This window comes from Bison bison, unplaced genomic scaffold (genome assembly GCF_000754665.1).
Source record: "Bison bison bison isolate TAMUID 2011002044 unplaced genomic scaffold, Bison_UMD1.0 scf7180017864030, whole genome shotgun sequence".
Classification (NCBI taxonomy): domain Eukaryota; kingdom Metazoa; phylum Chordata; class Mammalia; order Artiodactyla; family Bovidae; genus Bison; species Bison bison.
In genome coordinates, this window is record NW_011494602.1 from 4,172,414 (window position 1) to 4,190,223 (window position 17,810).

A 17,810-nucleotide genomic window follows, 5' to 3' on the forward strand; every position below is an offset into this window, starting at 1 on the left:
GAGAATCCCAGGGACGGGGGAGCCTGGTGGGCCGCCGTCTATGGGGTCGCACAGAGTCAGACACGACTGAAGCAACTTAGCAGCAGTAGCAGCAGCCTTATAATATTTACAACAAAGTATAAGTTGTTGCCCACAAGAAATTTGTTTATGTCTAAAACCCTGTACCTTCCCTGGCTCAGTGGTGAACAATCTGCCTGACAAGCAGGAGATGCGGGTTTGATCCTGGGTGGGGAAGATCCCCTGGGGAAGGAAATGGTAACCCACTAACCCACTCCAGTATTCTTGCCTGAGAAATTCTGTGGACAGAAGGGCCTGGTGTGATAAAGTCTATGGGGTTACAAAAGTCAGACACAACTTAGCAGCTAAACAACAGCAATAATAAAGCCCTGTCCACTTTGAGAAAAATTATTAATTTACCTTAAAGCCAAAGTTATTTAGGGTTTTGGAAATTTTCTGTAGATGAAAACAGTCCAGAGAACTAGACAGGATAATAAATGGATTGAAGTCCATTGAAGAATGAATACAGTTACATAAAAATTCCATTGGTCTGAAGATATCAGACATGGATACATTTCAGATGAGTTGAAAATGTAGGAAGTGTGTTACAGTATTAGTTGCTCAGTCGTGTCTAACTCTGCGACCTCATGGACTGTAGCCTGCCAGGCTCCTCTGTCCATGGCGATCTCCAGGCAAGAAGGACATGTGAATAAATGATATTGTTACTTTTGGGAAGAGCCTCTAGTCATGGAACCCCCCGTTCTCAAAGGATTTTTCACAGGAAGTGAAAGGAAATCCACCTGTACTTCTGAACAACAGAAAGCAGAGGTTGGTGACATTCAGTGAGACTGGCTACAATAATTGTCAAAGAACTATAAATTCATACCTGTGAGGTAGGTGTTGTGTGAGGAATTAATGAAATAGTGAGAAAGGGGCTGAGACATATCTTCATTCAAATCCAGTTTCTCAGGTGAAACGACTCCATTTTCTTCTCCACTCAGATAGCGCATAAATCCATCCACTGATATCTGTCCTAGAGGAAATGAAGAGTTAAGAGGAATGTGAATGTAATATTTTTATGGGTTTCTGATATCATATTATTATTATTTTGCAGAAAACTCTGGTAGCATCCAAGATGGAAAACATTAGCCACAACTGCAATTTGATATGGATAAACAGTAGTCTAGGGTCATGCTGCTTTACTATACTTATCCCCGAATGCCAGAAATTATAGAGAAAATGTAATTACAAGAGTCTCACAGACTTTCGGAGAATTTAAATACCTAAACATGGATCAACTGTTTTTAAAATATAAGAATGGTTACAATCCTATGCATGGACACCAAAATGTTTTTAGTGCTTATCTCTGGGTAGTAAAGTTAAGGGTACATTTCCCAATGTTCTCTCATAAAAACATGTTACTTTTATGATCAAAAGACTTATTCACACATGGTTTTATTATTTAAAATAAAGTGAAAATGTTTTCAAATAATAATCTTTTTCCTCTGAAAAAGGAAATAAATATGACCATAACTGAGGAATAAAAATCTGAACGTTAATAAAAATGAAGGTCCTTAACATTTCTTATTTAGAATGACTTTTCTTCAAATGAAAAAAATATGACTCACACTTTAGTTTACTCAGATTCTATTTAGAATTTTTCTTTTGTTGTAATATTTCTGGGGTGACTAATACTAAATATTGAGATAATTCTTTATCATTACTAAAGTAATTTTTATATAATACATGGAGAGAGCCATCCTCATGGTTTTCGCTCATCATCATAGCTTGTTTCTTCAATATTAACAATCAAAGCCTCAAAACCCAACCAACCAACCAAAGAAACAAAACAAACACAACCACCAGGTCATTTGTGAATAGTGAAGATCTTTCTGGTAAATATTAGAGGATAGTATTTCTTTTTCCTTGTTGAAAAAGTTTTCTATTAATATAAAAGTAGTATATGTTTATGGAAGAAAAAATAGGAAATGACAAGAGCAGAGAGGGAAGAAAACTGAAATTTTTCTGAACATGCCTAACTCTTTATTCAGAGAGAATTACTATTAAAATCTTAGTATATACACTTCCAGAGGAAGAAATGTATGTATGCATGTGTATGTATAGTTCTTTTATGAAGATGCAATCATATATATATATACTGAAAAATATATTATGAACATCATCATATAATATTAATATTTATATTTTGAAAGTGAAGTTGCTCAGTCATGTCTGACTCTTTGTGACCCTGTGGACTGTAGGCCACCAGGCTCCTCCATCCATGGGATTTCCCAGGCAAGAATACTGGAGTGGGTTGCCATTTCCTTCTCCAGGGGAACTTCCCGACCCAGGGATCGAACCCAGGTCTCCTGCATTGCAGGCAGAGGCTTAAACCTCTGTATTATAAAATATATAGAGCTATAACATGACTAACTAATATTTCATTATCTTTGGAGTTCTCATTTTTCACTAGTATAAATAATATTGTATTGAATACTCTGGTAGCTGAATCTTTGTATAAACTTTTTCCTCAGAATGAGTCCTCTGCAATAGAATTGCTGGTTCAAAGACTGCATATTTTTCAGACTTTTAGTATACGTAATAATTTGCTTTCTGTTAAAAGTTCTAGCAATTTACTCTTTCACCAATGGTTTGCCTTCTCTTCATCCCGATGTCAAACTCAGAGGTAAAAACATGATAGCACGGGGGTGGTCCTAAGATGGCAGAGGAATAGGATGGGGAGGCCACTTTCTCCCCCAGAAGTTCGTCAAAAGATCATTTGAATGCTGAGAAACTTCCACAAAACAACTTCTGAATGCTGGCAGAGGACATCAGGCACGCAGAAAGGCAGCTCATTCTTTTCAAAAGGAGGTAGGACAAAATACAAAAGATAAAAAGAGAGACAAAAGAATTAGGGATGGAGACCTGTCCTGGGGAAGGAGACCTGAAGGAGAAGTTTCCAAACACCAGGAAACCCTCTCACTGGCAGGTCTCTGGGGAGTTTTGGAATCTCAGAGGGCATCATAACTGGGAGGGGGAAAAAAAAAAACCCACAGACTATGTGTCTAACCGCAACTCCCAGAGGAGAAGTAGCCCAGACACTCATGTTCACCACCAGCGAGCGGGGGCTGAACAGTGAGGCGCAGGCTGCACGCTTAGGGTAAGGACTGGGCCTGAATGCCCTGAGGGCAATCTGAGGGAGCTAACGTGAGAGAGCAACCCAAACTGTGGGATAGCCAGAGAGAGAAAAAAAAGAGAGAATTTTCCCGCAAAAAGCTCACATCTTTTTGATTTGAGCAGCCTGGCCCATTCATAGAACAAAGGACTGAGAGATCACTAGAGGAGAGCTAGCCAGCAAAGACGGGCCCAGCCCCCGCAGGAGGCAGAGAGGCAGGCAGGCAACAGCCAGAGGCAGAAGGCAAGGGGCAATCTCGGCCCCAGAGATGGCATCCTTCACCAAACTGTGAGCAGGCTCCCAGTTGCTAACCACATCTTCCTGGGATTTTGGACAGTTGACATCCACCAGGAGGGTTGCAGTCAGAGATAAGTTCCTCAGAGGAGACACAAGGCACACCTGAGATGGCACTCTCGTGGTGCACCCAGGAAACCAAGAGGCTGGGACAGGGGAGGTGATAAAATGCCCCGCCCAGCTGGGAAGACTGCGCTCACCATGCACCTGGTCGCCTGAGCTGCTCGGACCTGGGAAGGGGACAAATCGCAGGCCCAACCGAGTCTGTGCCTTTGTGGAGTACCTGAAAATCTGAACCTGAGCAGATTAGACCTGGGAAGTGCATGCAACCCAGGGCCCACTTTAGACAGCTCCCTGCAGAGCAATCTGGAGCCTGAGCAGTGTAGACTGGGGAAGCACACATGCCGTGAGCAACGGAAACCCAGTGTGGCCCAGGCACTGCGAGCACTCCCCCCACACACCAGTATATTTGTTTGCAGTGCTCCTCCCTCCCCACAGCACAACTGAACAAGTGAGCCTAAATAAGTGACCACCTTTGCCCCCTTGTGTCAGGGTGGAAATTAGACACTGAAGATACTTGCAAACAGAGGAAGCCAAAATAAACAAAGAAGAGGGAACCGCTCTGGAAGTGACAAGTGCAACAGATTAAAACCCTATAATTAGCATTGACTACATTGGAAGGGGCCTATAGACCTTGAGAAGAAGTATAAGCTGGAACAAGGAACTATCTGAAACTGAACTGATCCCACATTGCCCTCAACAGCTCCAGAGAAATTCCTAGATACATTTTTAATATTATCATTTTTTAATTTTTAAGTTATTACTCCTTTAATTTTCATTTTGATAACCTATTACTTTGTTAAAAAAAAGACTATTTTTAAAGCAAATTCATATATGTATATATTTCATAATTTTTGCAATTTTCTTTTGTTTTTTTATTATTGTATTTTTGAGAGTCTAACCTCTACTCTAGATTTTTAATCTTTGCTTTTTGGCATTTGTTATCAATTTTGTACCTTTAAGAATCTAATCCTCAGTACACATTTTTACTTAGGGGTGTGATTACTGGCTTGATTGCTCTCTCCCCTTTTGACTCTCCCTTTTCTCCCCAGGTCACCTATATTTCCTTCCTCCCCCTTCTCTTCTCAACTCTGTGAATCTCTCTGGGTGTTCCGGGCTATGGAGAACACTTAGGGAACCTATTACTGGCTAGACCTGTCTCTCTCCTTTTGACTCCCCCTTCTCTCCTCCTGGTCACTGCTATCTCCTTCCTCCCTCTTCTCTTCTCTATGTAACTCCGTGAACCTCTCTGAGTGTTCCAGACTGTGGAGAACAAATAGGGAATTGATTACTGGCTAGATTGCTCTCTCCCCTTTTGATTCACCCTCTTCTCCTCTTGGCCTCCTCTATCTCCCTCCTCCCTCTTGTCTTCTCCATGTAACTCTGCGAACCTCTCTGGGTGTCCCTCACTGTGGAGAATCTTTTCTCCATTAACCTAGATGTTTTAACATCTGTGCTGTTTGGATGGAGAAGTCTCGAGGCTACTGTAAGAATAAGACTGAAAACCAGAGGTAGGAGGCTTAATTCCAAAACTTGAGAACACCAGAAAACTCCTGACTCTAGGGAACATTATCATGTATACCTGTGATGGATTCATTTTGATATTTGGCAAAGCTAATACAATTATGTAAAGTTTAAAAATAAAATAAAATTAAAAAAAAAAGAAGAAGAGTTCATCCAAAAGCCTCCATACCTATACTGAAACCAAGCTCCACCCAAAAGCCAACAAGTTCCAGAGCAAGACATACCATGCTAATTCTCCAGCAACGTAGGAACATAGGCCTGTGCATTAAAATACAGGCTGTCAAAGTCACACCAAACCCATGGACACTTCAAAACTCACTACTGGACACTTCATTGCATTCCAGAGAGAAGATATCCAGCTCCACCCACCAGAACACAGATGCAGGCTTCCCTAACCAGGAAACCTTGACAAGCCACTAGTCCAACCCCACCCACAGGGAGCAAACTCCACAATAAAGAGGAACCACAAACTTCCAGCATACAGAAACACCACCCCAAACATAGCAATCTAAACAAAATGAAAAGGCAGAGAAATATTCAACAGGTAAAGAAACATAAATGCCCACCAAACCAAACAAAAGAGGAGGAGATAGGGAGTCTACCTGAAAAAGAATTCAGAATAATGATAGTAAAGATGATTCAAAATCTTGAAAACAAAATGGAATTGCAGATAAATAGACTAGAGACAAGGATTGAGAAGATGCAAAAACTGTTTAACAAGGACTTAGAAGAAATAAAAAAGCGTTAATCAATAATGAATAATGCAATAACTGAGACCAAAATCACTCTGGAGGGAACCAACAGTAGAATAACTGAGGCAGAAGATAGGGTAAGTGAGGTGGAAGATAGAATGGTGGAAGTAAGTGAAGCAGAGAAGAAAAAAAAGGAAAAAAGATTAAAAGAAATGAGGACAATCTCAGAGACCTCTGAGACAATGTTAAATGCCCCAACATTTGAATCATAGGAGTCCCAGAAGAAGACAAAAAGAAAGGCCAAGAGAAAATACTCAAGGAGATAATAATGAAAACTTCCCTAAAATGGGGAAGGAAATAGCCACCCAAGTCCAAGAAACCCAGAGAGTCCCAATCAGGATAAACCCAAGGCAAAACACCCCAAGACACATATTAATCAAATTAATGAAGATCATACACAAAGAGCAAATATTAAAAGCAGTAAGGGAAAAGCAACAAATAACACTCATGGGGATCTCCATAAATATAACAGCTGATCTTTCAATAGAAACTCTTCAGGCCAGAAGGGAATGGCAGGACATACTTAAAGTGATGAAAGAGAAAAACCTACAACCCTGATTACTATACCCAGCAAGGATCTCATTTAAATATGAAGGAGAAATCAAAAGCTTTACAGACAAGCAAAAGCTGAGAGAATTCAGAACCACCAAACCAGCTGTTCAACAAAAGCCAAAGATCTTCTGTAGACAGGAAACACAGAAAAGGGTTTATAAACTCGAGTCAAAAACAACAAAGTAAATGGCAACGGGATCATACTTATCAATAATTACCTTAAATGTAAATGGGTTGAATGCCCCAACCAAATGACAAAGACTGGCTGAATGGATACAAAAGCAAGACCTCTATATATGGTCTAAAAGAGACCCACCTCAAAACAAGGGACACACACAGACTGAAAGTGAAGGGCTGGAAAAAGATATTTCATGCAAATGGAGATCAAAAGAAAGCAGGAGTGGCAATACTCATATCAGATAATATAGACTTTGAAATAAAGGGCGTGAAAAGAGACAAAGAAGGACACTACATAATGATCAAAGGCTCAATCCAAGAAGAAGATATAACCATTACAAATATATATGCACCCAACTTAGAAGCAATGCAAATATGTAAGGCAAATGTTAAGAAGTATGAAAGGGGAAATTCACAGTAACACAAAAATAGTGGGAGATTTTAACACCCCACTCACACCTATGGATAAACCAGCTTCCCTGGTGGCTCAGATGGTAAAGCGTCTGCCTGCAATATAAGAGACCTGGGTTCAATCTCTGGGTCATGAAGACCCCCTGGAGAAGGAAATGGCTACCCACTCCAGTACCCTTGCCTGGAAAATTCCTTGGATGGAGGAGCCTGGTAGGCCACAGTCCATGGAGTCGCAAAGAGTTGGACATGACTGAGCGACTTCACTTTCACTTTAACTCTTATGGATAGATCAACTAAACAGAAAATTAGCAAGGAAACATAAACTTTAAATGATGCAATGGACCAGTTAGACCTAATTGATATCTATAGGACATTTCACCCCAAAACAATGAATTTCTCATTTTTCTCAAGTGCACATGGAACATTCTGCAGGATAGATCACATCCTGGGCCATAAATCTAGCCTTGGTAAATTCAAAAATATTGAAATCATTTCAAGCATCTTTTCTGATCACAATGCAGGAAAAATAGATGTCAATTACAAGAAAAAAAACCTATTAAAAATACAAACATATGGAGGCTAAATAACACACTTCTGAATAACCAACAAATCACAGAAGTAATAAAAAAAGAAATCAAAATATGCATAGAAATGAATGAAAATGAAAACACAACAACCCAAAACCTATGAGATTCAGTAAAAGCAGTGTTAAGGGGAAGGTTCATAACAGTACAAGCTTACCTCAAGAAACAAGAGAAAAATCAAATAAATAACCTGACTTTACACCTAAAGCAAGTAGAAAAAGAAGAAATTAAGAACCCCAGGGTTAGTAGAAGGAAATAAATCATAAAAATTAGGGCATAAATAATTGAAAAAGAAACAAAGGAGATGATAGCAAAAATCAACAAAACTGAAAGCTGGTTCTTGGGGAAGATTAAAAAAATAGAGAAATCATTAGCCAGATTCATCAAGAAAAAAAGGGAGAAGAATCAAATCAACAAAATTTGAAATGAAAATGGAGAAATCACAACAGACAACACAGAAATACAAAGGATCATAAGAGACTACTGTCAGCAACTATATGCCAGTAAAATGGACAACTTGGAAGAAATGGGCAAATTCTTAGAAAAGTAAAACCTTATAAAACTGAACCAGGAAGAAATACTTAACAAAGCTAAATCATCTAAATCATCACAAGCACAGAAATTGAAACTGTAATCAAAAATCTTCCAACAAACAAAAGCCCAGGATCTGACGGCTTCACAGGTGAATTCTACCAAAAATTTAGAGAAAAGCCAAAACCTATCTTATTCAAACTGTTCCAGAAAATTGCAGAGGAAGGTAAAGTGCCAAACTCATTCTATGAGGCCACCATCACCCTTATACCAAAACCAGACAAAGATGCCACAAAAAAAGAAAACTACAAGCCAATATCACTGATGGGTATATGCAAAAATCCTTAACAAAATTCTAGCAAACAGAATCCAACAACATATTAAAAAGATCATACATCATGACCAAGTGGGCCTCATCCCAAGGATGTAAGGATTCTTCAATATTTGTAAATCAATGTGATACAACACATTAACAAATTGAAAGACTTAAAACCATATGATTATCTCAGTATATGCACAGAAAGCCTTTGACAAAATTCAACATCCATTTATGATAAAAAAAAAAAAAAACCCTCCAGGAAACAGGAATAGAAGGAACATACCACAACATAATAAAAGCCATATATGATAAACCCACAGCAACATTATCCTCAGTGGTGAAAAACAAAGCCTTTTCCCTAAAGTCAGGAACAAGACAAGGGTGCCCACTCTCACCACTACTATTCAACATAGTTTTGGAAGTTTTAGCTACAGGAATCAGAGAAGAAAAAGAAATAAAAGGAATCCAGATTGGAAAAGAACTAAAACTCTCACTGTTTGCAGATCATGGCATCTGGTCCCATCACTTCATGGGAAATAGATGGGGAAACAGTGGAAACAGTGTCAGACTTTATTTCTTTGGGCTCCAAAATCACTGCACATGGTGATTGCAGCCATGAACTTAAAAGACGCTTACTCCTTGGAAGGAAAGTTATGACCAACCTAGGTGGCATATTCAAAAGCAGAGATATTACTTTGCTAAAAAGGTCCATCTAGTCAAGGATATGGTTTTTCCAGTGGTCATGTATGGATGTGAAAGTTGCACTGTGAAGAAAGCTGAACACCGAACAATCAATGCTTTTGAATTGTGGTGTTGCAGAAGACTCTTGAGAGTCCGTTGGACTGCAAGGAGATCCAACCAGTCCATCCTAAAGGAGATCAGTCCTGGGAGTTCATTGAAAGGACTGATGCTAAAGCTGAAACTCCAGTACTTTGGCCACCTCATACGAAGAGTTGACTCATTGGGAAAGACTCTGATGCTGGGAGGGATTGGGGGCAGGAGGAGAAGGGGACGACAGAGGATGAGATGGCTGGATGGCATCACCAACTCGATGGACATGAGTTTGAGTGAACTCCAGGAGTTGGTGATGGACAGGGAGGCCTGGAGTGCTGCAATTCATAGGGCCGCAAATAGTCGGACACAACTGAGCGACTGAACTAAACTGAACTGAACTATCCTTGAATGGTAAGAGATACGTCACCTGTAAATGGAAAAACTGTTTACTCACAGTGTAAATTTTTTATATCCAATAAATTTCTCAAAATAACTGATGAGTACATTCCCTAATTCTGGAAACATTATAGTTAAATTGTCTTTTATATTTTCCAGGAATTAATAAATAAATGAAAGAAGAAATCTGGTTATTGGATTTGAATGAGTGGAGCTATTTAAATGGAAATCTTAAATAGGAACAATTATCTGCACTACAAACTGCTTAAAAATCTACTCTAACATGCACCTTGATTAATATCAATAATTACCAAAGGAAAAAGTGCTAAGATAGTTTCTCTTGCATTAGAAATGAGAAATGTGACACAACATTCCTTACACTGTTATATTTGTGTGACCAATTCCTAATAGAGGCAAAAGTTTATATCTTCAAATAATCATCACCTACCAAAGTGATCATTTCAATCATTCTGATTGATGAGTACTCTTCGGTTACTACCTTTGAAGCCTTCCTTTGAAATTCATTTACAGTGGGATGCCTATATTCTTTCAGACTGGTTTCAATTTTTGTAAGCAAACCAAAGTCAATGTCAATGTCACTTAGGGCCAAAGTTATTTCAGTGGGTAGTTTCCAACAATATTTTAAAACTTAAAACATGTAGAGGTAAAACATTTGTTAAAAAATTGAATTTCTTCCTAGTTTTCTATTTCATCCCTTTTATTAGTAGGAACAAAGATCATATAGCAGGAGTACAAAAGATGAAGATCTGGGATACTTAAATTAAGCTTTAGAAGCCAGGGTGAGACAGCCTTGCTAGGATCAGGGCTACTGGGGCGCCAGGTCCTGGGTCTTTCCCTGCTCTGCCTCATTGGGACTTTTTAAAATAGAAAAAATGGGTGTTATTTTTACTTATTTTTTTGTAAAGTGATTTTCAGTTTGTCATTTGAAGTTTGGGTGGTCCTTCATCTGCATTGTGTACAATAATCATTTCACTCTGATTGCCATTTTGCCAGCTTCTTCTCAAATGAGTTTCCGTTCCTCCCTCCCTCATCTCTTCCTTCTCCTCTGTCTGCTTACCTTCGACTCACTTAACATTTATTGAATCTCTGCAATGTAATGAATTCACAGAAATATAAAGCACAGCAAAGCCTCTGCCTTCAAATAGATCATAATGTAACAGAAAATAAGACCATTCACCCCTTGAACAGCAGGCATGCACTACTCCAGAGCAGGACATGCATGTCTCTTTGTTATCCTTGGGAACTACCATGATTCTCTGTGCACAGTTGGTACAAAGTCAGCACTTACTTTGATGATTAGTGATTCAAAATAGAAGAGAAATTGTTTTGAAACTGGAAAATCACCAAGGATGGCATAATTTTGATTCTTTTATCTGCTTAGGTCGAATCATACGAAATTGTTAAAATCTGGCATTTTTAACCTACAGTTTCATACAACTCAATTTCTACTGCTATTCCTCAAAGCACACAGTAAATGCAGGTGTCTTTGGGGCCAACGAAGGAAGGTAATATGACTCCCGGAATAAAGTGTGCCCCAAGGAAAATTCGCAAGTGTATACTTCTTCTAAAGGCATGCAAATATGGTGTGGCCACAAATATCACTTTTTATGTTGCTGCAGTGAACACTGAGTCTGTGTTTGTGTCTGATATCTTGAGAATAAACATTCTTTGATCTGATCAGCAACTTGTAAAAGCAATTAAAACAAACTGTATGCCAATATGGTTTGGGTAATAAGTTAATTTTAACTTTTTAGCCTCAATTTCTATGTATTACCTCTAGTGCCTTATGTTGAGAAAGGTTCTGAACCATGCTTGTGATTAATTTTTATGACAGTGATGGGTACAGGATAGAAAGTTATTCCCAAATGAGAATATTAAAATTATGGTCAATTGGTGCTCTGAAACATGCCAAAGAACACGTGTCAAAATTTTATTTAGTTCATTAATGAGGAAATCAGGAACATGACAAATCTATTTCAAAAGAGGCTATGAAATATTGACACATACATATACGTATGTCAGAACCCCTCTCAAACAAACAAACAAACAACACCAAAACCAAACTTATAAAAATATAGCTAAATTCAATATAAACCTGGTTAAAGTTCTATAGGTTAATTAAGTGTATCCTTTGGGTTATCTACTCTACCTTTATTATTTCCTGGAAATTAAAGATTTTAACATAATTTTTAGCATAGATTGACATCAGTAAAAAACAGAGTTAAGTGAGTCAGTGTTTGTAAGGATTATTTACAATTAATTATATCAAATAATTTCAAAATCCCCAGTGAAGGAATTCAGAGAAGGCAATGGCAACCCACTCCAGTACTCTTGCCTGGAAAATCTCATGGATGGAGGAGCCTGGTAGGCTGCAGTCCATGGGGTCGCTAAGAGTCGGACACGACTGAGTGACTTCATTTTCACTTTTTACTTTCATGCATTGGAGAAGGAAATGGCAACCCACTCCAGTGTTCTTGCATGGAGAATCCCAGGGATGGAGGAACCTGGTGGGCTGCCGTCAATGGGGTCACACAGAGTCCGACACGACTGAAGCGACTTAGCAGCAGCAGCAACAGCAGCAGTGAAGGAATTTGCCTTCACTGAATAAGGACATGTGAGTCTGGAGGACAGTTCAGAATATGATTGCAGACTGCAAGTAGGCAGACACCTGGGAGTAACTTTTCAACCGCAAAGCTTTGTCTTGCTAACTAAAGGAGCAAATATGCAAGACTTTTAATGTGTCAAATGATTAGACAGGGATATGTTGAAATCAAGAAAAGCCAATGAAAAAGTAAAGAGGGAGTTGGAGGTTTGTAAGTTATAAGGCATCAGCTAAAGGGGTCAAAAGTTCATTTGCAAAAATGTAGATATGTTTGACATAATGAATTAACCTAAAAATAAAGTTCTGACTAGTAAAGGCTTTCAGAATAAAACACACCCTTAGAGGATGTTCTTTCCTTGCATGTAACCAACAGCTGGAATATTGCTGTTGCTGTTGACTTAAATGCACCAGTACTTTTCCACCAATGTCTTACTGTTTTTGCAAAGCTGCTTACGATTTTTTCTTTCAGGTCCACTGAGGCATGCAGACAAAAGAAAAGCCTTGTGAATTAAGATAGGAAAAACAGTGTTTTTCTAAACAAATTTGTCAAAATTAGTAACAGTACAAGATATGTGGCTTCCTTTCCTGCCAGCAGTAACCGATCAGTGACAAATTCTTCAACTACAGGAGAGAAAACTAGATGGGCTCGTATGTTTCTTTCAATTCTAAAATACTACGAATTCAAGTAGTTAAATATATTAGGGATAATTACCAGATAAAACAAAATGTCATGTATTAGAATGAGATTATGAAACATCAAACCAAAATTAAAAGCAATGTGATGATTTTATGGAATAAAATCAACAGGAAAAGAAGTTCAGAAGGATAATGCCAGCTGGGAAAGGCTAAAAATAAAGCCGTTTACATATTTTCTTAATAAAAGATTGATATGCTTCCAAGTGGACATGTCACTCTTATAATGGCACCTAAAGATCTTTATAAGCATATACATTATCTGAACTTCTTGGAACAAAGTAGGAAAAATACATCTCTCACAGAATGTAGAAACAATGCTCTACAAAGCTTTTTGGTTCAAAAGAAGTTCTCATGTATATTGAGAAAAAAGGCTGGTGATCAAAAGTGAAAAGATCTGATTTAAATGGGGAGGAACCATCTTATAAAGGGATATGAGAGGAAAGTGGAATGACAAAATGATGGTCCCTAATGGCCATTTATACGACCTGTCATTTCTCAGCAATATCTTCACTGCAAAGAAACTGGCAAATGTCAGGTGGCTTTGGAATGCCAGGAACTGGACCTCTGCCTCCTTTGACCTCTCTGTCCCCTTGTAGATAGTGACTGAGGCTCCACTGGTATCTTCCTGAACATGTCAGAAAGACAGAAATTTGAAATTCTGTGACAAAAGGAGACCTTCCAGGGATGCTTTTATTTATTTATTTATTTTTAATGAAAAAAAGTGTTTTTTTTTTTTTTGGCTCTGCTGGGCCTTCGTTGTGGTGCACAGGCTCCTTGCTGCTGCTCTAGGGCTTTCTCTAGTTTCAGCAAGCACTGCTATTCTCTAGCTGCAGGGCTTTTTTTTATGGGAGTGGCTCCTCATTGCAGAGAGCAGGCTCTAGGGCATGGGCTTCCAAAGGTGTACTGTGTGGGCTCAGTAGTTGTGACTTGCAGACTCTAAAGTGCTGGCTCAATAGTTGTGGCACATGAGCTCAGTTGAGCCATGGTATGTGGGATCCTAGTTTCTGGACCAGGGATTGAACCCATGTCCTCTGCACTGGAAGGCAGATTATTAACCACTGGACCACCAGAGAAGCTTTTATATCTTACAGTAAATCTAGGACATTCAGCTGGATCCATTTCATGTTTACAAGTGCATGCCAAGGCCTTTAAATATATAGTGGGGAACAAGCTATTCCATTGCCTTCTTTAAACCTGGAAGCATCCTGTGGACCTTTGGAACAATTAAGAATAGGAAGATCTGTGTCCAGAAAAGGGAGCTCTGGAGAACAGAATGGAACAATCTTTGCTTTCTGGACTTGTTTTCTTATTTTCTCTAGTCCTGACACTCATTATCTATTAACTTTTAGAAACCTACTTCCCACAGAACTTTCAAGCTTGACTTCCTGTTCCAGGCATCTAAGAAAAGATATTTCAGCTTAAGTCTCTACATCAAGAAGACACAGTTATCTAAACCTCTTTGCAATTTGTTCAAACACAATAAGTATTCTCCCAGTTTCATTTTCAGTCACTTTTTTCCCACTTCTATTCTTTGTTGAATCTCTTTCATTTTTTCTAGACCATGTCTTCCTCCTTCATATTTAGTCTTCATTTTAGTGTGACCACATTTGTCAGTAGCTTCCTGGGAAAGGGCTCCTAGCTTTTGAATTTTTTGAGCCTTGGATGGTTAAAAATCACTTCATGACTTTTGTATCCTTTACTGATGGTTTAGTTGGGTATAATATTTTCTTTTAGTTTTTGACAGAAAATTGGCTTCATTGTCTTTTAACTTCTAGTATGGCTATTAAGAGATTTAAAGACTTATTGATTGATCATCCTGAAAACATATATGCCCTGTTTTCTTGGGGCTTCTCTGGTGGCTCTCCGCAATGCGGGAGACCTGGGTTCGATCCCTGGGTCGGGAAGATTCCCTGGAGAAGGAAATGGCAACCCACTCCAGTATTCTTGCCTGGAGAATCCCATGGACGGAGGAGCCTGGTGGACTATAGTCCATGGGGCTGCAAAGAGTCGGACACGACTGAGTGACTTCACTTTCACTTTCCTGTTTTCTTATTTGTTTATTTTGTCTCTTTGGAAATTTCAAATATCTTATTCAGTCCCAGTTTCTTAAAATTCACAATGATACGCTTTGTTATTGGTTTATCCCCTGTACTGGATATTCTTGGAGCCTTTGGAGTTGGAAAGCTATTTTCCTATTTGGAATATTTTTATAAATTATCTCTGTACTTATTTCTGTTCTCATTATTCTGGAATATTTGATCAAATTTTACATTTTTATACATATCCCTCCAAGTTTTCTTTTTATTTCCTTGCTTTACTCTCTAGGAGCTTTCCACAACTTTATTTCCAATTCTTCTTTGAGTGTTTTGTTTCTATTACCCTCTATTTAATATCTAAAGTCAGTTTATATTCTCTGACATTTCTTTTAAAAATAGCATTTTTTCCAATGGCTTAATATATTCTATTATCATTCTAAGGATATTAATTATATATATATTATATATTATTATTATATATATTTTATATATATTATATATATATAGGTTTTATATGTATTGTGTGTATATATATATATATTTGGAGTTTTCTTCTCACTACATATTCATTGTTTTCCCCAAGGTAGTTTTATTCCTATTTATTTCTACTTTTTAAGGAAGTTTTCCTTATATATCTAGTGATTTTTAATTGTCTGTTCATATTTCAAATTGGTGGACTAAAAAGTTAATTGGAATTTTCATATCATCAATATATCTGAAAGTGAATCTTAAAAGTATGAGAGCTAATAAGGCATTATTGTAGAGGGATCATCAGTCTTTGTCTCTTTGGAGTAACTCCTAATGTCAATACCTTTAGGTCTTTCTTCTTGAGCTGATCAAGTCCTGAGAAATCTGTTTAATTACTTGCAGGGAGAATAAAAGCCTGGATGCCAGCCTTCCAGAGCTAATGTGGGAAGAAGTAGCCAGTATGTTTATGATCCTTATATTGCTTTGCTTTCAAATGATAGGTAGCTCTGCTTTCACCTGGGGCTTTGTCTTCCCCAGACCCTCTGTTTTCTTGTCTCCAATAAGTGAGTCTTTAGTTTCCTCCCAGGTGGGAGGTCTATGTGTGTACGTGTGTGTGTGTGTGTGTGTGCACACGCACATGCTTTGTCGCTCAGTTTTATTTGACTCTGAGGCCCCGTGGACTATAGCCTGCCAGGTTCCTCTGTCCATGGAATTTTTCAGGCAAGTTCAGGGAGTTCTGATTATTGCTTACACAGCTGTCAACAGATTCTCCTTATTTTAGACTGTGGCTCTAAACCCACTTCAGAGGAAATTAACATGATCAATTTCTGAGACTTTTAAGGTTTTCACAGAATAACTTAGGTTGGTCCCCAAAGTCTCACACAGTAACCTATGATCAGTTTTCTCAGATATGATATAGCTATATGTAGCTATATGTAGCTATATATAGCTATATGTAGCTGCCAAAATTATGAGGCTATTGTCTTTCATCCTATTATTATTTCCACCCTTGCTCAATTATGCCTTAAAATATCTCTTTTAATGCAATTTTCATGTAGTTTTAAGAGAGAATTTAATTATATGAATATGTCTAGGCCGTTCTATTTATCCTGATGTTCCATGATTTTTCTACTACACCAGACTGCAAAATTTTGCTAATTAAGTTTAAAAAGTTAGATTTCATATGCTTTGTTCTTTAATCCCACTATTTTTAGGCAAAAGGAAATCAAATGAGAGAAACTGAAGGCTCTCTGTCATAGTCCTGCTTTACCTGGCCAGGGGTTCATGATGAATCTCCTTGGTTTTCTTTAATTCATATATTTTTGGTGAAAAGTATGCACTGATTCATATCACCACAAATGGCATTGTATGGATAATTTGTCAGCCATATTTTCCATGCTGTATCTTTTCCCAGGTAGGAGGTCAGTCACAAAGGCAGCCTGAGCTCCCAGGTACTTATCAGGTGGGAGTATTTAACAGGTGAGATATTTCCTTTCTTCTAAGACCCTCTTACCCTGCTCTGATACAGGTGGCAACAAAGCATTATAGCTTTGTCTCAGGGAATGGAGAGACAGAGGAGAAGGAAAACTAAAGAATACCTTTTCTATTTGGTTCTAAGGATACTCTATTGGGTTCCTTGTCCCCAAGTCTAGGGGACATCCCAAGTCCTGAAGAAAGAAACCTATGGCTCCTTTCCCCAGAGATGCTCCAGAAATTTCCAAGCCCCCATATTCCCCATCAGCTGGAAAAGCAGAAGAGTTTTATTTTATTTTATGGCCCTTTGGCATTGCGGTGACCTAGTTCCCAGAGCAGAGATTGAACCTGCACCCCCTGTACTGGAAGTATGGAGTCTTAACCACTGGACCACAGGGAAAGTTTTATCTTTATTCTTTCCCTCTGCCTAGCCCCTGAGGGAAGCACTAACAGTTCAGTTCAGTTCAGTCGCTCAGTCGTGTCCGACTCTTTGTGACCCCATGAATTGCAGCACGCCAAGCCTCCCTGTCCATCACCAACTCCCAGTGTTCACTCAAACTCACATCCATTGAGTCAGTACTGCCATCCAGCCATCTCATCCTCTGTCGTCCTCTTCTCCTCCTGCCCTCAATCCCTCCCAGCATCAGAGTCTTTTCCAATGAGTCAACTCTTGACATGAGGTGGCCATAGTACTGGAGTTTCAGCTTCAGCATTGTTCCTTCCAAAGAACACCCAGGACTGATCTCCTTCAGAATGGACTGGTTGGATCTCCTTGCAGTCCAATGGACTCTCAAGAGTCTTCTCCAACACCACAGTTCAAAAGCATCAATTCTTCGGCACTCAGCTTTCTTCACAGTCCAACTCTCACATCCATACACGACCACTGGAAAAAAGATAGCCTTGACTAGATGGACCTTTGTTGGCAAAGTAATGTCTCTGCTTTTGAATATGCCATCTAGGTTGGTCAT

The 17,810-nt window shown here is 38.7% G+C and overlaps 1 protein-coding gene across 1 annotated transcript in view; it reads right to left on the minus strand.

Moving 5' to 3' along the window:
- PLCB1 (phospholipase C, beta 1 (phosphoinositide-specific)) overlaps nucleotides 1–17,810 on the minus strand; it is an 833,798-nt gene that overhangs the window by 213,133 nt on the left and 602,855 nt on the right. The window contains exon 9 of the mRNA XM_010834232.1: nucleotides 884–1,030. Within this exon, the coding sequence (XP_010832534.1) occupies nucleotides 884–1,030 (147 nt within the window). The remainder of the gene's footprint in view (nucleotides 1–883; nucleotides 1,031–17,810) is intronic.